The sequence below is a fragment of the Bacillus rossius genome, chromosome 1, assembly GCF_032445375.1.
Source record: "Bacillus rossius redtenbacheri isolate Brsri chromosome 1, Brsri_v3, whole genome shotgun sequence".
NCBI classification, from domain to species: domain Eukaryota; kingdom Metazoa; phylum Arthropoda; class Insecta; order Phasmatodea; family Bacillidae; genus Bacillus; species Bacillus rossius.
Window position 1 is genome coordinate 110867571 of NC_086330.1, and position 23933 is coordinate 110891503.

Genomic DNA, 23933 nt, shown 5'->3' on the forward strand with positions numbered 1-23933 from the left:
TCCCCCCTCCCCCCTGCTCCTGGGCAGCGACCTCATCTCGGGGCCCGCTCCCGCTCTCTCCCTGCTCTTGAGCAGCGACCCCTGCTTGGGGACCGCTCCCGCTCCTCTCCTCTCTGCCTGGGACAAGTCAAAGGGTCCCGTAACGCACTGACGTCCTTCGGCCTATGGTCCTTAATTTCCTGTTTGCGATAACGTCCTGTTTTGCCCATGTAGCTCTCGTCGGTGAGGAAGTGAGTTCAGGCCAACGTGGCCGGGACCGGAAAGTACGGGACCTGGAGGGAACATTACGTAGGTAGGAGGAACGGAAGGTAGTTCCAAGGATAATGCGATGATGTCCGTTTTCACGAGCCCCTTTTTATTCCGTAATGAAATCCTTCCGCAGCCTAGCCAGCACGTCGCGGAACGATCGTCCTCCCCGCCGCGACCCGGACTCCCGGAAATAAGTCTCGTCCTCAAGATGTGACCCGAAACGACAGAGAAGGTAACCCCGTAGTTAATCGTACCGGTTACGAAAGTTCTGTATTGATACACAGCGCGTACGCGGCCTGTTACGTAAGCGGAAAAGGTCCAGTAAATACACGTACTGACTGAGAGGGTTCGGCGGTTCGAAGAGGCACTACTGGTTATCTATTACATTAATTTATTTGAGTACAAAAATTTGTGTGTCACTTAGTCACGTATATAATTTGAATTCCCGCGGTAGTGTGGTCTAGCATGTGCGTCACTCGCAATTGACCTATGACAGGAAAAAAAGCGGGATGAAATGACCTGGTATATATATATAGTCATTTCATACTCATGACTCTTCCTCCATGACCTTCCCGTGGTGTTGGCCATCCTGATTCTTAGTTTGTGTATATTTTCGTAAAATTTTTGTTTTGATTGCCGTAAGTGCTGTTTTCTATGGGACAGCGGAAGCAAGCCCATAAGATTTGATACTGTATTTATGAAGAATTTGTGTTTGGCGAAATCGTTTATCATTGTGTAGAAATTAATGATAGGAGAAATGAAACATCTTTTAAGCAGAATTTTAAAATTCAAAACCAAAACGCAAGATGATAATACAGATTTGTTTGTAAACGTGACCTTTGATTGTATTGATAAACCGAATGAATGTGCGAAGGTGTCGGCTGCGACGAATTTAAACAAGACTAAAAAACATGAATATTCTAGAGAGTTCGTTGATTCCAAGTGCCCTCATTTCAACATTGCAGTAATTTTGATTGTATTACTTTTGGCTGTAGTCTTTGTTGTTGTACCTCTGGTGTACCTTTTACATTGTTTTGATTTGCTCTATACTCGATGGACAACTAATGAGTTTACGGTTTTCGCTGACCATAATCGTGATTCTAGTCATGAGCAGATTCATAAACACGGGATTTATGTTGGGAAGTATCGTCCAGAAAACCCTGCCAAAGAGACACGTTCAAAGTCACCAATATTACCACGTCAACGTTGCACAGTTGTTCCCGACTTAGAAAAGTTTGACTGCTATCCAGAAAATGGGGCTAGTGAAAATTTGTGTTTGAAAAGGGGTTGCTGCTGGTATAAAGAGCAAACAAATACAATGAAGGATACTTCATCTTTGGGAGTCCCATTTTGTTACTACCCAAAAAATTATGGAGGGTACCAGTATTTAAACATTTCTACTGCTTCATCAGGTATCATTGCATTCTTGGAAAGGACATTTGTGTCACCATATCCAAATGATGCTAGTATTATTAAACTGGAAGTTAAATATGAACAGCAACAAAGACTTCGCATCAAGGTAAGTTATAGGAGATTATTTTGTTAGATAACTTGGTCTAGTAAATGTTGAAAAATTTACTGATTGGAAATGAGTGTAATAAATTAACTAAATAAATGTTATCATAATCTAGACTTATTAATAAATTTTTTGGTGAATGCATTAAAATAATCCAATTGGGGGACTATTGTAGAATGTGATACCATACAATTTTTCATAAAGTCACCAAGGTCGTGTCACGTCATTACCACCTCTACTTTATTGCAGGACAAGCACGAGAACATAGGGTTTTTGGGCTGGGAACATTTTATTCCCTATATATTGTTTTCCTATATTGTTAACTAGAATATTACCACCCACCTCCCCCACCAAGCCTCTCTTCTATGTCACAATACCAATAACACATTTAGTTGAAATTGATGTTTTTACCAACTAAATACAGGTATTGCCATTTTAATCATATATTTCAAATTTAAAAAATAATTAAAACTTATCATTAAATAGAGTATATCGAGTGGGACTATACTTCATGATACAAAAAAGAAAAGTTTTCTTTTTCTCTGTTTTCACACATTTAACAATTTAAATACTGGTATCATCAAATAGATTGCATTAGTTGGGACTGTACCTACTCTACTTCACTAGACCACGAAAAAAAGGTTCTAAATTTTTCACACATTTAAAGAATAAATATCATTATCGCTAAATAGAGTTCACCAGGTGGAACAATACTCTACTTCATGATATCCAGCATACATTGATACCTACATTGATACCAGTACATGAAAAACTACACTGATATAAATTTATTAAAAACCTCTGAATTATTTTCTTTCATTTGCCTAATCCTATGATGTCATTCACTTCCCTTACATTTCTCCTCCCCACCCATATTAAGCTTCCTCAATTGCTGGTATCACATTCTAGAATGGACCCTGTATAAAGTATATTACTGTATAAAGTATATTAGGTACTAACTTTCTATAACCATGTGTTATGATTTATAGGTTACTGATCCTAATAATGTGCGGTTTGAGCCTCCGTACCCAGAGGTACCTATAGTTGACCATGAAAAGTGGCCAGGAAGCGCAGACTACTCTGTGAACATTGACAAAACCAAGTTGGGGTTCCAGATCATTAGAAAAAGCGATGGACTGTTGATGTAAGTACAATTTATCTTTTTGGGTGACTTTTAGTTATAATATTTTTTTTTACCTTTTATAGATAGGCCTATGTGGTGAAGAATGCAAATTGTATTCTGGTTTAATGATGTAACAATCCAGACCTCCCAGCTAGCTCAACACTTGATCTGGAGTGCACAGACATGGAACACTTGAAGATATTATTAGTTGGTCACTGAAAAATTATTTAACTTCCAAAATAAAAGTTGGTTTCAATGATTGATTACTGAAATAACGTCTCTCAGACACAAACTGATATTAATGGTTTTTAATAATACTTAAAGCAAATTCACAAGTCACCATGGCCAGCTTCTTCTGACCATGAAAACAAATACATGTCGAATATACAAAGTAGTTGCACAAAAATCTTCACTGACTTCAAATCACAAATTTACTTTTCTTAGGTACTGAAAAATTAATATTAAGTAAATAATGTTTTCAAGTAAATTCAGTGGTTCCTACAACTCAAGGTACAAGCTGAAGGATTCAGTCTTCATAACAAAAATGACGTTACTCAATCATTGTTTTGGGTTGTTACTGACTACTGTGGTCTAACAAATTCTAATTAAATGTCCAAAAAGATTTTAAGTTTGGTGTTGCCCGGACCACAGCCGCAAAATTCTCTCTTCACCACAGTCTGAGTCACCGCTCGACAGGCGACCAATCGGTACCTCATACAGACACTTACTTACTCCATGGTCACCCTTTGTCCTCCAAGAGAAAAAAGGGCGCTCACGTGACGTAATCTCTAACCAGTGACAAATATGCAAATATCAGCTAATCTTTTCATATGGCAACATAACTTGACTAAATCCAAAGTCTTTCTCACGCTTACAAAACTTTGTCTCTCTCTAATTATTACGTGACTGGCAAACTATTTCATCAGCCATCTTTCAAACCAAGAACCACAAAAAATATACAAAAGAAAATTACAACAGGTAACATGGCTTATGCACCATGAAGCAAGCAAATCATCAGAATCACTTAAAAAGCATGAACCAAAGAAAATTATTATCATACAACAAGCTGCAAATGCTCAAATCATAATGAGCCAACATATTAAATCTTTAATAAAACTCATTTAGACAATGGGGAGGACAATAGTCTGGGTTACTACAAGGAAGACTGTAACTTACTAATGTATACATATATATGTGTTAATTATTATAAATACGTTATTAATGATGGTTGGGAGCCATTGTGAGTAAGCAGTCAGAACACTCACCTCTTACCTAGGCAATCTGGGTTTAATTTCCGCCAATGCTTTGTTTTCATCTTGTCTTTCGTAGTCTTTAAAGACCGTGATGTTGCCGAGACGTTAAGCCCTAATTTGTTTGTGTTCAGTTCTGCTTGTTGCCCCAGTCGGTCAGGCTGGCTCAGTGTGGTAGCAGGCTAGTGCGTGCGGTGAATGGGGAGCTGATTGCTGCGGTCCGACTAGCTTTGACGCCATGGACGTCGGAGGCTTGGTGTTCGCGGACCAGTTCCTGCAGCTGTCGGCGCGCCTGCCGTCGCACCGCGTGTACGGGCTCGGGGAGCACACCAGTCCGCTGCAGCTGTCAACGAACTGGACCCGTTTCACCATGATGAACCACGACCAGATCCCCAGTGAGGACGTGAGTCTCCCGAGTCTGGCCCTTGCTGGTCGAGAGGCCATGTCACATCCTGGTGCATTGGTCTGCGAGACAAACCATTTCGCTTAGGTAGATAGAGATGTTGGTTTTCCAGAAAAGTACTTCCGGGAAAATTTTCTGGCAATTTATTGGAAAATGTTTTGCAGCCGGAAAATCTTCTGAGTTATATATTCACAGTAACACAAATAAATTTTATCAATGTTCGTATACAAACAGAACGGAAAAAAAAAATTATACATTAGGTTTTTCTTTATTACCTAATAGCTCACTTAAGGGGGTGCCTCCCATTTCAGGTCAACATTTTATATTTACAGTAATTACAGATAAACTTGAAGACTTTTTCAATTGTTTAACTTTCACGAAATGAAAAATATATACAGCGCATGCTTTTTGCATAATTAGTTGCCAAAGTTGTTTTTTTAACGTTTTTGGGTTGTACAAATAAGGAGAATTTAATTTATTGCAGAACTGAAATTTTGTAGGTTTAACTGCAATGCCGGGAGTGGACTTGACCCTCCGGGGAAGGTGATTGTCCCTTGAGGTGTTGGAGCTGTTGCCAGCTCTAGTATCCGAGACATGATCCTACAGGTTCATGGAATGGGTGCAAGGATGTGAATATATAGCTTCTCCGCACCAAGTGGCAATCCTCTGCCTCCACGTGGGTACCGCTGTTGGGGGCGAATCGTGGTGACCATGTTGGGATGGGTAGCCTCAACCTCTGGTCATAGCTTCGCCTTAACTAAAGAGGACAATGCCGGGCGTAACTCTGCCGCAGTGCATCCTCAACTGCATGTATGGGACCAGAAACGGTGAATTTGCTGAATCTGCGGACAACAGCAGATGTGACTGTTGAGCCTTGGCATCTCGGCCCCAAAGGGCCTCATAGTGAGGCCCTTTCATCATGCCAATGGTAATGGACAGTCCAAGTAAGGCGCCGATGTGTTCGGGTGCTCCTGGGCTTAAAAAAAAGAGTTGTAAACTACTCGCCTAGGTGTGATACGTTCCCCTAGTCCAGTGGTCGGGGGAGGTACTGAGGTAACCCCGAGGCCCTCCAGCATACGCACAGTTTGTCTGTCATTTCTTGCCAGGGCTTCCTGTGGTCGCCGCCGGATGAGTTCAGGCACTTCCGGGCCTTAATCGGCTGTAAATCTGTCGGGCCGAGGTACGGCAGGTCGGAGGGTATTCATAGGAGACGAGGACATCCAGTGGAGTAACTCTAAAGAGTGGTGGTCGGTTAGCCTGCTGGCGAACGGTCTGCCAAATCGATGCCAAGTTGATAGTAGTACGGGAAGAGTCCATGAAAGATTGAATGGTGTCCCGCTAAGGTTTTCTCCAAGGTCCTGGATTATGATTGGGTAGGACTTGTACTTGGTAGTGGTGCTCCGATCGCTTGGAGCAGGTTCCAAGGGTTCCCTAGCCCGATGCGAATCGACGTGGGGAGCGACGACATAGCTCCGGTACTAGTCTGGACAGCTTACAGAGGTTGAATAGGCCTCCACCAGACCACGGGTTCACTGGGTGTTTTGAGGGGTCCCAGTGTGATGTGGGAGATCGGGGAAGCTGCCAGCAGTGCTGATAAAGTCTTAGGGCTTAACACAGCCAACAGTCTGGTTAGCTGAGAGAGGTGTAAGCCTGAGGCGGTGACTATGCTGAGTTGGTGGCCCCAGTCGCTGGTCATTGCCAATGCCCTAATACCCTCCCGATCAAACAAAAGGGAGTGAGTGAACCCTAACAGTTCTGTTTTAAATAATAAGCTCTGGAATTAATCTAAAACGAAATGGAATATTACTCCCACCCTACCCTAATAGGGCGCATATGTGGGAGGGGAACGTGAGAATGCCGGCCGTAGGACGGAAAATCTGGTCCACCAGGAGCCATGCAAGCTTCTCTTGTCGAGTAGAACCAATAATTACGGGCTCTGCATCATTGTGAAGTAGGTCAAGAATTTTTCAGTTTTAAGTTTGCCATACCAAAACCAGTAGTCATTCCAATCCAAACCCCACTTATCCGCAAATCCGGCTTCAACGAACGAATTTAGGGTGAAAATAAACATTTAAAGTAAGGGAATATTTTGTATTTTAAAAATTATTTTGAATTTGGTTCCAATAATAGCATAATATCATTACTTATTAGAAATCTTTTTCGCTTTGTCCACCGTTACCACAAAAATGTTAATTCATCATTTGGGTACTAACATGCATCATTTCAGGTGCATCTAGATGCAGTGTGCATCCAAAAATTTGGTATTACTGTAGTTGGAAGATAAGTGATATAGGTAATGAATATTAGACATGCTACCTTTATTGTGTCAGTCACATCCTGGCTGGGTAGATAAGCTGGAGACAATAAACCAAGCTATGACATGGCCTCTTAAGTGTTCCATTAATCTTTACATACAATGGTAGCAGTTGAAATTAGGGATGGGTCGATTCGATTCTCCGATTCCTCGATACCACCGATTATTAAAAAATTTGGGTACTCAGTATCGGGTACTAAAAAAGGGCAAGGTAGGTTAGGAATCGGTTAAGTTAAGAAAATACAGTAGTAATATATTTTCGTCTGAACTTTACTTACTTATTTTAATATATCTTACCTGCCGTATGCGCATAAAATTCCTAATAATGCTCATTATTATTAAATATTAATTTTATACGAATAAAAATAAATAAAAACAATGTTACCGGGCATGTTTAACCTCTAATTAAAACTCCACGATCGAAGAACATTATTCCTCACTCATGTATTAGACGTAAATAAATTGTAAAAAGAGTTATTAATTTTATTTGCAGTTAAGAAAAGTCCATTGTTTTTTGTGAAGAAAGTGACGGTTATGAAACGAGATCACATCACGTGTCGTCACCAGTTTAGTTGTGAGCCATTCAAGGATGATGGCCTCCACAAAATCTCTGGTGGCCATAAAATATAAAGTCAAGTCGAAACGTATCGATTCGTTGCGTACGGGACAAATTGTATAATGAAAGCAACAATCGATAATAAAGAATTCTCTGGCCATACCGCCAACAGAGGCTCGTGTTTATTTCTTGCAAAGGAAAACCGTAATAATTACTAGAAAAACACTTGAAAATAGTTTTAGCAAAACAATATTTGTGCCAAATAAATAGCATAAATGCGAAACAATTCACAGTAACCTCAATAGCACGACGGTGAATTACGCCGTAATTCACCGTCGTGTTATTGAGGTTACTGTGAATTGTTTCGCATTTATGCTATTTATTTGGCACAAATATTGTTTTGCTAAAACTATTTTCAAGTGTTTTGCTAGTTTGTTAGTAAAAAAATGTTCGCCGACTGTCGTTTCAAATTACGATGCAAATGTTCTGATATTGTATTAACATGTCTAAAGTTTGGGAACATTTTCGCATCAATAGTGAAAATAACAAATATGCAATTTGTAATCATGGTAGTGCGCAAATTTCACGGAGCGGTACTTATAAATCTACAATCAATTTAATGAAGCATTTGAAATCCCGGCACACATTACTACCAGAAAAAATAGTCTTTGAAGAAAAACAAACTTTTGTTTACAGCACTGTCACCAACTAAGTCAAAAGGTACCACAGAAAAAAGTAGTGCTACCTTTGAACCCATTTTGAACAAAGATGTTATGTTATCGGCGTTATCGTCTGTTAAAGAACCTTGTCTAAATGTTGAACTTCTTTGTGCACAGCCTAGTACTTACTAGCAAACAAACTTTATGTGAAAATGCTTCTTCACTGGTAATTGAAAAAAAAAAAAACCTCAACATTTAATCCTAAGTCTATAATTATCCTTTATACATGTTATTATCATTATGTAATGCATTCAATTCTTAAGTAGTTTTAATTATGTGACCAGAATTACCAGGAATCGAAAACTGGAATGACTCGGAATCGAGAATCGAAATTTAGGAATCGGTACTGGTATCGGAATCGATAAAAATGTGTACTCAACCCATCCCTAGTTGAAATGCATGTAGGAAGAGCTTAGAGCAGGTCACCTCTCTTATATGATTTGCTGTTTTATGTGGTAGTACATACTGACTGGCATTATAATAAAATATTTTTTGCAAATAATGCTATATTACATCATATTTAGTAGGTAACAATACTTGCAACTCTGTTGCATGGAGCCATCACACCAGGTAATATGCTGTTGTGGGATGATGGGAAAGAACTATTTGTATAATGAACTAATTAGCCTGAGCCTGTTTTGTACTCCTGCATCTACTTAAAACCTCATACTTATGTTGGTGTTCTGTATCTCTGCTTTATATTGTAGTCCCTTATATTTTTGCTATTTTATTTATAAAAATTCTGATTGACAAGTTCCAGTCTTCCCAATGTTCCCTTAATCCTTCAGTTGGGCTACAGTAGGCATTATACATATCTTGCCCTCTCGGCTTCCTTTTCCATCCATCACAGCTGTCAAGTGCTGGATTATCTGAGAGTGAGCGAAATATATTCTTTTTTTTTTTACAGCTTCTCTATACAAATAATTCTTTATAAAATGCCATCCAAAAATATTTAGCATACAAGTAGATGAGAAAGATTGTTCTACTTCTATGCCTAAGACCAAGGACTGTATCACCTTACTTGTTTTGGACAGTTATTATTTATTTTAAATAAAGAATACAGTGCAGCTAAAAAAATATTTTCTTAAGATTTGTAGCATTATACAAATGCCATCTCTGAGGGGTCAAAATTAATGAGGGTATCAAAACAAGTAAGGTGATACAGTCCTTGGTCTTAGGCATAGAAGTAGAACAATCTTTCTCATCTACTTGTACGCTAAATATTTTTGGATATTACACTTTAGCTTGATGTGTCCATTGGACTGTGTGTACTGCTGAAGGTCCAAGCCTTTGGTTGTTCACAGTGACAGTTATTTTCTTTAGGTTTCATACAGGGATGGCAAAGATTGCATCTCCTGCTGTTAAGTCCAGTGTGGACTACTTGCAGGATTTTTTTTTCCACCAAAGATAACATAGTTATGACTACAAAATCAGTGATGACATTATGTTTTACTGGGGCTTAAGTAAGAAAGTGGAGTATGGTGCTAAAACAGGCTTCAAAGATTAAGTCCAACATTAATTAATTGGTTGTAGCTGTTAATGATTGGAACTATGCTTCAAAGATGCTTCTTTTATGTTATTAATTTAGGCTGCATAAAAAATAGCTTCGATGGTAAAAAAATAGGAAGGTACATAATAGCAAATTTGAACAAAAAGTGTATGAAATATAAATGGAAAATTCTTTACCATGAATAAAATGTGAAGTAGAACATCCTGTATGCAATTCAGGCATGCCAACTAGTCTTACAAACAAGTTTCAGAAATAAATATCACAAGTAATGAGAAAAGAAGACAATTTGGGAGGTTAAATTTTGAGTGGTAATTTTTCTTTTTTAATTTTGTAAAAATATATAAATCACCTTCCTTTTATGTAAAAAAATTGCAACAAACATTTATTTAAGTTGTAAGTACAAACGCTTTGTAAACTTAAGTTTTCTATATTGATGTATCATGTGTGTCATCCATATATATATATATATATATATATATATATATATATATATATATATATATATATATATATATATATATATATATCCATATAATGTCTGTATAACATGTCTATACATCATTACCTCATCTTTCTAAGAGGAAAGTAATTTTATAGGCCAAAATAATCCATTGCAAGATACTGTACTTGATGACATAAAACAGGCCGAGCATTAATGCTGATAGCTAGCTTATCAACAGGAAGGTCATATTTTCCCTCACACAATGCATTCAGCCAGCATTAAGCAGAGCACTTGTGGAAAATTTGTATGTAACCAAACACCATTTCTCTTCGATTGATATCACATGCTGATGCTGTGCCAAAACACAATGCCAATATAGCAAAGAAAATAGTAATCCTGTCCACCTAAAATATATTTTTTAGAAAGCTGTAAGTAAGATTAACGTTATTATATAAAAATAAATTCATCATTGTATAATATATATGTGTATTTATATGTTGGGCATCAAAATATGTATAATAAAATAATATGTTTTGTTCATGTATTTATGTATAAAGTATGCCCATATGTACATGCATGTTTGATTAATGCCTAGTCTCAGCCTCATCAATACCAAAATCTATTCAATGTGTATAAATAATTTAATATGCAGTAAAAATATGAAATTTAATGTAAGATTGATTTCATGTGTGACACATTCAACAAAACAACAATGTAACCATAATATTTCATATAACATAAACACAATATTAATGCACAACTCACATATGTTAGTCTTATGTTTAATATTGTTACGAACGCAAGAGACCAGATAGTGATGCCAGGTTCAGTGCTGGCTGACCACTTTGGAGTCGCGCAATGTAATGATGATGTAATGATGTAAGGCATGCCACGCGGGTATGGCCGGATTACAATGGTTGTCGCTACTCCCCTCTCCCCTCCGCTCCCTGCCTATCTATCGCTGAACTGCCTTGGGAATTCCACGGGCCGCTGCGCAGAGTGGCATGAATGGACGCCGCTCTCCTGGACTGTTGGGTGTCGGGTCGGCCTGGGATGACGCGACTCGTCACAGCCGCTCTCGTCGGTTCTGGAAAGACAACCCACTAGTACTTAAGCAGCGACGCTGGCCTCTGTGAGAGTTCCGAGTGAGTTCTGAGAGTTCGGAGAGTTCTGCGAGTGAAAGGAAGTGTGACATTGGCTAAGAGGGTGAGAGATCCCTTTGAGAGTGGCACAATGTGCAGCGATGGGATCGAGAGAATGCGACAGTGTTGCGATACTGTGTGTGTGGACAGGCGCGGGGTAAGGGGCGAGCCTAGCTCCAGTGCGGAGTGCAAACTGTGGAACTTGACAGCCATTAAGTGACTTGCGAATAAACATTTTTAAGTGTCAGTGATTGGTGATTGGACATTTTTGCCTTTTAAGAAGTTTTTCTGGTTATTAAGTTTTAAATTTTAAGTTTATTAAAAAAAATCTTTAAAGTTTAAAACTGTTTGCATCTAGATCAATACTGGACATTATGATCTTATGAAATTAAGTTTTGGTCTTGCTAAATAAATGTTCTGGCTACACCATTAGAACAGGTATTATTAGTTCTCATAGCCATTATTCTTCTCTCTCCTTTTCTATAAAAATAATTCTGGCTAAACTACTAATTACTTTTACTAATATTAAATTACCTTTTATTATTTTATATTTAACACAGTTACTCAATTTTGAATTTTTGCAAACCATTCCCTGTAGGAAAAAAAAATATGATTAAGATATTCTTGTCTAGTTTACAGAAAATGAAACATGTTTAGTTCTTAAATAGCTAGGAAATATTGAAATTGTATATGTTTTACTACTGATACCAAGTCAGATCATTACTAAAACACTGTGGTGTTTTCCCTACCAGACCAACTTATATGGTAGTCACCCCTTCTACCTCGTGATGGAGGACTCTGGGAAGAGCCATGGTGTCTTCCTTCTGAACAGTAATGCGATGGGTGAGTTGCGCACATTACAAAAACTCAAGAATAGTTTTTTTTTTGTGGAGTGGTACTTTTGATAATTTGTTACGTCAGGTTGTTAGAATTGAACATCAGTCTAAACATCCTATACGTAGGTTATACTGAATGAACCAATAAGTTTCCTACCTAACCTATGGCAGCTAGCAAAGGATTATGGGCATTCCACCAGCTGTTGTTGAGTCTAAACTGATGTTCAGTACAGCTAGACTTTTTACCGACAAGAAAATACAAGACTTAATTCCGAAAGAGTTCAAATGCTTGTTTTTCTCGATAAAGATTTGTAAACTAAATGGAACTTAACAACAGTTAATAATTTTGTTTAGTGTTATTTATAATATGCGTCATATTTGTGTAATAATCTGTACCTATTACTGCATTATGTTAGATTAATTTTTTAAATGTTTTTGTTTCAAAGATGGTCAAAAGTGTTTATTAAATTTTTGAATGCAAAATAATCTTAATGTTATTTTTTACTTAAAGTATTGATTATCGAGGGCATAAAGCTGAAAATAATATATTGAGTATTGAAATTGTAGTACTGTCTGAACTATAATTTTTTGATCTGCACATATGCTGCTGTGTTATTGCTGCTGGTGCCTGATAGATTCTGTTCCTGATGCGGTGCTAAAAACAATAAGCTGTACTTAGCTGTAACTCGGGTGTGAGTAATTGCTTCTAACATCAGCTTTATGTCAGATAGCTAATGTGTGTGTTTTGATTAAGTTTGAATTTTTGAGATGTTAGTGAATTTGCATTATGATTTTTATATTACCAGTTAAATACTCTAAAAAAAGGGCATTTTATGAGCATAAACTTAAAATTTTTTTCTATGCTAGGAATTAGCTTGTATGAAAATTCACTGATATTATTTGCTATTTTTAGTACTATGTGATCAATTAAGAATTCATGTTAATTACACCGATTCAAAATTAAATTTATTTTCATTATGTTATTATCATTATTTTCATTTCCAAGAACTTGTTGTTTTTTAAAATTATTTCTATTTGGCCCCATTCATTTTTAAACCTTTGAAGTAATTTTGACACGGTCCGGAATTTTACAGTGTCTCCGAATTTATATTTTAGATTCTCCGTGGTTCAGACTATGTAGATGCCTCAGTTTGTTCGGAGGCTGTAATGCAGTCCAGTAATGGCAGCATGGTGGTGTGCGTGAGGTTCTGTTCAGTGTAGTGTTTGTTCAGCAGAGCGCACCAAGTCGCTGTTGCCTGCCACCATTTTTGGGTTGTGCCTTTTGAAATCAGGGTGCTACTCTTATATTCGCTAGCTGAATGCTGGCCTGGGCTTTGGTTACATGCTATGGTCCTTCTGGGGAAGGTTTGGCTAAGTGTTTTTAAATGAGTGAGAGCCATCAGATGGAAATCACTCTGGTGACACGGTCCCTGTGGTAACGAGTTTGTCTTGGAGGAATTATGTTTAAGGCTCAGTCTCACACCCATGTTAATTTTTTGTTTTAATTTTCTCGTCATTAATGACATTTAAAAACTTTCTGAAATTGTAACTCGGTACCTCCCTTACATTTGTTGATATTTCACTAATATTATCCACACGAGTAAAAAGTAGTGCAAGTATTCGTAATTATTATCAGTTACGTGAATTTTTATATCCATTTTATTGCACTTGTGGAATATCTGTGATAAAATAAGAAGAAAAACAAATGAAAGGGATGGTGTTAAAATTTCAGAAATAGCCTTTAAAAAAAATAAACATGGGATGTGAGAGACAGCCTTATGTTCATGATGTTGCTTAAGTTTGTTTAGTCTCACTCAGCAGGGGAGCCCCCCAGTGATAACAGTGATGCAAACTCCTACAGCGTGTTCCCCCTAGATGTCGATTAAAAACCCCTAAAGTTTTAATTTACACCCTGTTTTAGAGATAATTTCAAATATGAATTTAAAATACACTCACGTAATATAAAATAGCTGTTGCATTGTGCATTTTACACATTTACACACATTGATTTACGAACTCATAATATTAATCATAATAACAATGAAATAAAACAGTTTTTATTTTTTATTTCTTAACTTTTCTTTGCATACAATTTTTTGCTTCATCATTTTCTTTTAATAAAGTAATTTTTGCTTTTTGTACTTTTCTTTTGTTAACTTTTCTAAACTTTTCTTTTAAAGTTAAACGAGAAATAATTGAAATTTAAAAAGAAATAGCTCCAATGTCTCATTTTTTCTCTTAGACATAATGTTAACTTAATACTTTAAATATCATCGGGATATGTATTTAATATATAAATGACTTACTTTGCAATCAATTAAAACTCGCAAGTAGACAACAACTAACTGACACAACCTCAACGTGACAACATGAAACGTCAAACAGTAAAAGCGAAAACTGAATTCGTTGCTCTGGACCAGCAAGTTGTTGTTGGTCATAGTATGAAATTCAGCCACCAGCGCCACTTGTGTTGCTGTTAATTTTTCACTTTTTTTTTTCATTCAAGATATACATTTAATTTCACGCCCTCAAAATAATTTCTTAAAAAAATGTACCAGCTAAAAGTCCCCCTAAAGAATCCCCCTGAATAAATGTACCCCTAAAAAACCTTTACATCTTAGTTCCCCCTTAATTTGGGGGAAAACCCCCAAGTTGGCAACACTGAGTGATAACAATTTCATGGTTTTAGATGTTCCATGATGAAGATAGAGTTAGGCTCACTATGTTCCCTGATTACTCTATTCCAGTATGAAACCATTTGTGAGGTCTGATTAAAGATTGTAAGCTGTTTGGAGCTGATAACTTGTGCAAGTCAACAATCAGATTTCTTGTAATTTAATTGTTTTGCTAACTTAGGAATAAATATTTATTTTAAATTAATTTACAAGTGGTAACCTCTCTCCAGAAACATCCTGTAGAAGCTGAATATTTCTGATTCCAAAAGTACAGTTAAATGTTTTATCTCTCGCATTAGTACTCTGTTGTTGTGAAACAAAATTTGAATAGCATTTTCCCCCGTTGCTTTGAGAATTGAGGAGTGTTAAGCATGAATTTGGTTTGGAGGCTTCAAAGACATTTTTCACTTAAGTATTACCTAGTTTATGTCCTTCACAGCTTCATTCATTTCCCTCTTAGTTTCAGCAACTATATAATGTTGATGACTGTTTAGACGTCATCCTTCAGCCGACACCAGCCATCACATTCCGGACCATTGGGGGAGTGCTGGACTTTTTCTTCTTCTTGGGACCGAGCCCAGCTGACGTGGTGCGGCAGTACACCGACGTGATTGGAAAGCCGTTCATGCCCCCCTTCTGGGGCCTGGGGTTCCACCTGTGCAGGTACTGGAGCACAGTCACTCTTATTTTTTTTAATATTTGTCATGTCCACCAACAGTCAAATGGACTTTTATGGTGGACATGACACATTCAGGCAAGAGACAAAATGATAAAATAATCATTGCAAATATGTGGACACTCTCTCTCTCCCCCCCCCCCCCCCCCCTCCTCTCTTTCCACCATCGCCACCAAGAACAGGCAAGCATAACCTGAGGAAACGTTTACAGCATGTGGATGCATCTGCAGTTAGCCAACGCATGAAGGTGAGTGGACCACATACAAGAGTTATATGAAAAAAAAAGAATAATAAAAATATATAAAATTAATTGAGAAACAGCAAAAAATTTTTACATTGAACATAATGTAAATAAATTTAAGTATAACATCCAACTAAAAGAACAGACTATTAAAAAAGCAAAGAGAATGTAAACAAAGGTAATTTCATAATGATTTTCTAGATATTAAATGTTTAAATAATAGATTACATAAATTTATTAACAAAAAGATTAACTTTGTTTTAGTTTAAGATAAGCCTGGAAATAATGTAATTATCATTATGTACTGTACACAAGTTTGATTGTAAATGACTATTAAATTGAGCAACTCACTAGTAGTATTATCAAGGACATATTTACACTTAATTTTTGAGATATAGCACTATAGCAATTATGAATAAAGCATGCATCCAGGTAAACTCTGCGATCTGAGAAGGGAGTTGAAGTATTTTTGAGAATTTCTTTATATTAATTAGTTTGGTTATTTGATTTTGAACACTATTTTGTTTCTATCAGTCATTGAGATGTTAATAATTGACCAGAAGTCTAATTTAGATCTGATTAAAGCCAAAGAGTGAAAGGATAGAATCTCATTTAGTTGCATTAAAACATTAAAAGTTATGTATTTGATTAGGGCAAGGGTTCTTTGGAAAGTAGGGTATAAATAATGTACAAGCTTATGAAAAAATAATTTGGAATGTAAAATGATGCCAAGATCTTTTATAGGAAGGTATTAGAAATTGAAGTGTTTTCTAATTTATAGTCATATTTAACTAGGTAGTATTTCCTGATTAAAGATATTATATTAGTTTTCTATTATTGAGTAAAACCAAATTTAGTTTGCACCAGTTATTGACTTCATTGATATAATTTGGAATAATCCACTATTATGAATTTTGTATTGTTCATTGATATGGAATCACTGCGAATGGTTTCAGAATCCATTTGGTGAATGCTTATCTTAGTAATCTTCAACTGCAGTGTTAAATCAAAAAGAAATAGGGATGGTTTGTGATAATAATACATCGACTTAAGTATCTAACGTTGATTGTAAATACTTGTATCTCCAAAATTAATTAATGGTAGTTTTGAATTTTTTTGGAATCTAATAGTGTAATCTAAAATTATCAGTAGTATTATTTCACAGTAGGGGAAAGGAAGGTAGTTGCCGACATTTAAGCGTAATTTTATAAATCTCAAAATTCACTAAATATATTTAGCAAAATTATTGCTAAACATAATCTTGAAACATAACATATGCCTACATTTCAATAGAAAATCATGCAGTGTCCCAATGTTCGTTAGTTTACAGATGCTTTAGTTTTTACACTGTAATGATAGTGATATATGTTGGGTAGGCCCGGACACATAATTTCTTCACTAAGCACAAATCACAATTAAAGTATACATCATCTGTCCAACTCCAGTCCTCATGTGCCCAGCCCTTACACCTGCAGCACTGAATCCAGTTTTCTTCAACCGATTCACAGCAGACTATGAACATTGTTATTTTTACTGTTGAAGATTTTTTCAGTGCCACTGGTTTCTAGCAAAGATCTTCCTCGAGTTCAGTAACCTTTTATGAAATTTCCTTTGTAGCAGAATTTTGTCTTTCTGTTGTGCTGAGCTTTTCTTTTTAGAAGATATTCTTCTGTTTGTTTGCATTTGGAAGAAAAGACAAAATTTTTAAAGGTGCTAGTTGGCTCAAAATGTCTTTGTTTTGGCTAGGGTTAAGATTCTAATCCTTTTTTTAATCAGCCATGCTCTGTCTTGAATATAATTTTTTGGAACATTAAAATGCTCTCCTGCAACTCGTATGTTCATTTTAACTCTCAACATGCAATCCACAGCTCTTTTCATGGTGTCTTCACTCCACGAACCTCAAATTAGTAGAGATTCCTTTGAATTTTTACATTACAGATGTGTGTGGACATCCTTTAGGATATTAACTCTGTCCTAAAAATTCCTGTAACTCTGAAAAAAACATATGCACAACATCCACACACTTTAGTGAATACCACTGAACTCGTAGCAAACTGCGTTGTATACAGAGGGAGTTCAGGTCACAGCTGGACAGCGCTGACAGCAAGAAGAAGGTAACCCGTAACCCTCTGTCCGTGGCTACCCGGATTTTCCCTGAGTGGTCGTAAGTGTGGGTTATATCATTCACAATCAAAATTAATACTAAGGAGTTACAAGGTATCATTACAAGTAGTAATAAGGTTGGAGTTAAAGGTTTGGTTTCTTGATTCTCCTGTGAAATATGTTTGCGTGCAGTTACAGGGTTTCTTAATTGGCAGACGAATTGCTTTATGTATTGGTATTTCAGGTTTTGACCTTTTAAAAACTGAAAACCAGGTTATTTATAGAATATTATTTTTTATATGAAAGCTTCGAAAGAGTGACTTTTGAAGGACCTTGGCTGACTTCTTAAATTAAGTTGCTAATGATAGTTCATTTTGATGTTGGCCTGTTTTCAGGTACGGCTACAAGACAATAAATCGTACTATAGAGGTTTGGAACAGAACACGAAATGCTGGGATCCCCTTGGTAAGTTCATTTTGTATCTATATTCAAGCCCTCTTCTGGCAATTGTTACATTTTCATGTGTCATTGTGTATATGTTACTGTGTGGTTCAAATATCTGATTGTCAGTTTGTTTTTGGAGTCAAGTACATTTGAAGATCAGTGATTAATACTTTTAATTAATCACCTTTCTATAAAAATACTTGTCATTGGGCCCAATGCTGGTTAAAGCTTATACATTATACATTTTTTAAAAATCTATTTGGTTTATGAATCCATTTACTCTCAAGCATATTTAATTCATATTTTGGTATTGTTCCAGAACAGCTAGCTTATTTAAATAATAAATTGTACAAATCTGCATAATTACTAGAGACCTGAAATATTTGCATTTGCAATAAACTCAAAAATTGTGTTTTCTGATTTTTCGAAGAGTTGGTATACATACAAAAATATGCTCCCATTTTACGTTTTCATGACTTTCTCGATAAAATTACCTTGAAAACAGTGCATCGTAGAGAAAAAATGCATAAAGTTAACCTCGCTGCAAGTTTTAATAATGAACAAAAAAGTCAGTATTAAATTTTTTGTATTTGTAACCATTTTATTTTTAGTGGCAAATCTCCACGTGCCCTGTGTGATTCTTCCTCTGTAATCCAAGGCCTTCTTAAGGCTGTCCGTTACAGCAAGAGCTTAGTTGAAAAACTATACACTCTGCCTCTAAACTGCATTACTTATGGCACTTTTCATTAACTGGTATGGATGTGACATGAGACAGGATACAGGATAGCACTTTGAAATTTGGGGAAGGGAGAGAGAGATCATGCTAATGTAGTTTATTCAAAGTCCCTCCCACTTCCTTCCTCTCTTCATTCCTTTGTCAGTCAGTGATGGTCACCCCCTACTTTTTCATATGCTTGGTTTCTGAGCAATGTCTTTTCTTCTGCAGTGATAAACTCACATTTTTTAAAATTTATATCTGCCGCTTCCTATATTAATAGAAGCCGTGTAAATCACAAATATTTATGAATGCGGTACCAGAAAAGCTCTCATAAATACAGCGAAACCAAAAGTGTGAAGTGTTTGCTATGCTGTCGTTGGATGACTAGCTTAAAAATTGACAGTCAGAAAATTTTCTGCACTTTAAGTATTTAATGCAGTAAGATAAGGCATTAACAAAATATAATTTATATGAAGTTATTTATGAGCAAAAGGTTATTACGTAATTTTGTTATGATCCTAAGTTATCAAACAAAAGAATACAAAAAAATAATATAACCTCTCTTTTTGTTATAAAATTTGTATAAAAAACCCACCACTTTTAAGAAAAAATAACTTCTCCGTTTTGAGGTCTCTAGTAATTACCTATTTTTTTGAAGGGGGAAAAAAAAAAAAAAAGCAACATGTAGATGTATTTGTGTGTGCACATACATGTCTATATGCTTGTGTAAATATTTTTGTAATGCAAGGCCCATGTCAAACATTGTTCACCTTTTGCTGTGTGATATAATTATCTTTTGGAATGTAATAAATTCGAGTTGTTGCTAGCTTAAAAAAATATATAATTTGTTCTCAGATTTATAAATAAAGTGCTGAAGTATTACACTAAGCATTGAAGTAAGTGACTGTTGTAAAAGTGTCAGTGGTGAAGGGATTGGTGTGAACAAAGTCTGAACATTTGTGTTGTTTTAATCGTAGGATGTTCAGTGGAATGACTTGGACTACATGCAGCATGCCAATGATTTCACGTTAAACACAACTACATTTGGTGGATTACCGGAGTTTGTACAGCATTTGCACAAGGTACCTATAATTTTTGCTTTTCGAAGTTGATACAATTTATATTGATAATATTTTTTGTATTCTGTAGACAGTAACATCATAATATAATGTAAGCCAATAAAGCTTCAGTTAAACCATTTGCCATTTTTAACCATTTCAACCAAGACAAAATTCAAGATATTTACATAGCAGTGCACTTATGGGTAAGGATTATTACATTATTAGCCATGTGTCGGATTAAGGACTGTAATCGGTTAAATTTTCCCGACAAAACGGAAGAACCCTCATAAGACTGACACACAATTTCTTATTTCAAGACGAATGGATTCCAAAAACTGTTTAATTCTGTTGGTTAAAGATTCAGCGGGTAGCTCTTTTAATTCAACAAATCCCAGAAACATTTCTTTAATCATTGATTGTTGTATGTAACAGCAACAGATACTTATCTGTTCTTTATGTTCTTTATCTTAGGCTTCATCATCGATAATTCTGTATACCGTATTTGCTTGTGTAAAGGCCCCGCCCGCGTATACGCCCCTCCTCCTTGTTTTGTAAATATCTTTGAGAAAAAATTTTAAAACGTGTTTTTCTGGGTTTATCTGAGGGCAGGGCAGCTTGGCATGCATCAAACAGCAAGCCATGTATTGTGAGCGGCGGGAGGTGATTTTGTAAGCGGCAGTGATACAGAGACTGGTATTATAGTTTGTCCGCTCTCAGTAGGACTGTCGTGAGGCGTGACAGATGTACGCAGTTAGTCGTATCTCAAACGACATAAAGCTAAAGAAAGCTGGACTCGCGCGCTTGTGTTGATGTGCAGTGTTGTCGGAGAAGAGGGGAAGAAGAGGGGAAGTGAAGGAGGGAGGGAAGTGGGGTGGAGCAGGTACCTACGTAGTCAGCAAGCGCTGCTGGCCGACAGTGTTGCCACACTTTACGCGCTCCGGCTGTTTCACGCTACACATTGCCAGTCGCATTGTTTTAGCGTGTGTGTTGTTACCGTAAATGTGAAAATGGGCAGAAAAAGGGGTAGCTACACGTTCGAGTATAAGTTAAAGGTCATTGCTTACGCGACCGAATACAGTAAATGCGCTGCCGCGAGGAAATTCGACGTGGATGCAAAATGTGTCAGGCGTTGGGTTAGTGAACGCGAAAAACTGGAAAAGGCCCCAAAAAATAAACGCGTCTTCCGTGGAGGAAATTGCAAGTACCCCCAAGTTGAAGATGAAGTTTATATATATATAACGGACACAAGGAAATCGGGATATGCGGTGACAACGGAAATGATAAAAGTCGAGGCAAATCAAATTGCAAGACGATTGAACATTTCACATAACGAATTCCGTGCCAGCTATGGCTGGATTCGCAGATTTATGCGCAGGAAAGATCTATCAATACGTAGGCGAACTACGGTTTCACAGAAACTGCCAGAGCAGTTTGAAGAGAAAATGCAGTCCTTCCAGCGCCATGTGATATCGCTACGAAAGGAGCACCAATACATGCTTTTCCAGATCGGGAATTCTGACCAAACTCCAATTTATTTTGACATGCCTGAGAACACAACGATAAACCCAGTGGGCGAGAGATCAGTTTCCATTAGGACGACCGGTGCAGAGAAACAGCGCGCCACTGTCATGCTCGCGATAACAGCTGACTGGTATTTCTAACACTCCTTTGTTTGGTTGGCTGGCTAGCTGGCAGGAGGGAGGTTAAGCCATGCTCTGCCTCTCTCCCCCCCTGCCGCAGCGCTGCCTCTCCCCCCTGCGGACTCGCTGCCTCTCTCTCCCTCCTGCCGCGTCGCTGCCTCCCCACCCTCCCTCATTAGAACAAAGACGCACGACTTGCCAGTCGTTCCGCCAGCTGTTTCATTTAATTAAAATTTAATTGGCGTTTAAATAAGTTGTGGCAGTATTTCATTTTGCTTTTATTAAATGTTAAGGTAAGTGCACCGGTACTCGTCACTGCTCCAATGGTCGTCACTAGCAACTTCAAATGTAAATAACAGAGAAGTAGCTCAATATATCGCCAACTTAAATATTGACAAAAATTTGGTCGACGTTCTAGCTGAAATTACCACAATAGTTTTCGGAACAAACACTATTTTCAATCAAAAAAAGTCCGTGCATCAAAAGTTCGTAGAGCAGTGAAGATAAATAGGGGAATTCCTATACTAAAACACTAAGGACGTTAGAGCACATTTTTACTTCTAATTCTGTAATTTTTCATGTTTATTCGTGATGTTTTGTGCTGAATGTGTTAGTTAAATGTTCTTGAAGAGGTGAAAGTGTTTATTTAAAAAAATTCGTTTTCTTTGTATGATTTAGTTAGGGTGACGAAAACTGGATCAATAAAAACCTTGTATTGCTAGTGTTCGTCATACCTGACGAGCACTGGTACATTTAATATTTTATTTAAAGTTGTGCTAAGTTACACCCTAAAGTTCTTAAATAATATTAGTTCTTTGTTGTTAATAGACAAAGTACGTTATTATGATCAGATCCAGTAGTCGTCACCTATGACGACTTCCGATGCATGTGTATGACGACTTCTGGGTCGGAAATTACTTTACTTTATTGATTGCCGAAATTGTGTAGGCATTGTTGTTTACATTAATTTAGGGGTCATTCGATATATATTTTGACATTAATAAGTAAATTAAACATTGTTCTTTAATTACAGGGCAAAATGCCAAAACGGAAAATACTGTTGTATGAAGAGTCAGCCATGGAAGCTGCTCTTAAAGATGTAGCGAATGGTATGAGTATAAAATGAGCAGCGGAAAAAAATAGTGTGCCAAGGAACACATTGTCCGATAAACACAAAGACAAATCGCCCTTGGGTAGGAAGATGAGCCCTGATTTATTTTTAAATTTTACTTGTGATAACGCATAACATGCTATGTTATGTTGCAGCAACGAATTGAGTCGTATTGCGTACGCGTACAGTATGACGTCGCGTAAATAATAATAAATAGAATATAAACAATTAACAATATTTGATAATTAAACAGTTTTTGTTAACCAAGAAACAATTAAATCTCATTAGAGCGGCTTTATTATATCTCTTTTAAGATAAGAACAAAAAAAATGTGAAAATACGCGATAGTGAAAAACATCAACATACATATTTCTAATTTGTAAAAAAATACTTTGTTACGTTGTTTCTGTTCCAATCTCAAACTTTGTCTACACACATAATACCTTTAATAAACAGTAAAAAAAACTTGGACGAGGAATTTCCAAATTATACTTTATTAATAAACAAACATCGTTCTTTGTAACGTAACTTCATCGAATATGCGCGTGCATGCGTAAAATATACGAGAAATGCGAGTAACAAAATGCAGCCGTGTGTATCGTTTCGTTACTCGTTACTAGACGGCACACCCGTTACTCAGTAATGAATACATACGGTTTGCTACAGCTCTAGGTATATATTTTCATGTTAGTTGTGCTGTCCCTCTTTGTTCCGTGAGTGCTGTAAGTAAATTCAAAATTTAATGAGGATTATTCATTATATTACTGAACGATCTTTATGAAATGCCATTTTGATGTTTAAAATATAGTACCCAATAAAATTTGAAGCCCAAATAGTACAATACTATCATTCTGGATCCATGAATTAAAACTAATGCAGCCGAAATCGCACATGACGACTACTGGCACAAACATGTGACGAACACTGGCAAACACGAAAATTTGCATGACGACTACTGGCTCGAAATCACACTTTTTTCAAAATTATAAATCTACAAAAATAATATGTGTTTATCGAAGAGTGTTGGATAGCATTGTAGAGTAAAGTTTGAGGTTAAAAACAAACATGTAGGGGCAGTAATACACCTACGAGGTTATGTACACAATTTTTTTTTTCTAAAACTCTTCTTAGCATGATGACTACTGGTACATTTACCTTAGTTTTTCATACCTGAAAAAAAGAAAAATCTATTTTTCCTCCAAAT

At 36.6% G+C, this 23933-nt stretch overlaps 1 protein-coding gene across 1 annotated transcript in view; it reads left to right on the forward strand.

Moving 5' to 3' along the window:
• Positions 1 to 846: 846 nt before the first annotated feature.
• LOC134542140 (lysosomal alpha-glucosidase-like) overlaps positions 847 to 23933 on the forward strand; it is an 89268-nt gene continuing 66181 nt past the window's right edge. The window contains exons 1-7 of the mRNA XM_063386133.1: positions 847 to 1768; positions 2755 to 2909; positions 4367 to 4541; positions 11977 to 12067; positions 15230 to 15398; positions 18151 to 18220; positions 19895 to 19999. Of these exons, the coding sequence (XP_063242203.1) occupies positions 995 to 1768; positions 2755 to 2909; positions 4367 to 4541; positions 11977 to 12067; positions 15230 to 15398; positions 18151 to 18220; positions 19895 to 19999 (1539 nt within the window). The 5' untranslated portion in view covers positions 847 to 994. The remainder of the gene's footprint in view (positions 1769 to 2754; positions 2910 to 4366; positions 4542 to 11976; positions 12068 to 15229; positions 15399 to 18150; positions 18221 to 19894; positions 20000 to 23933) is intronic.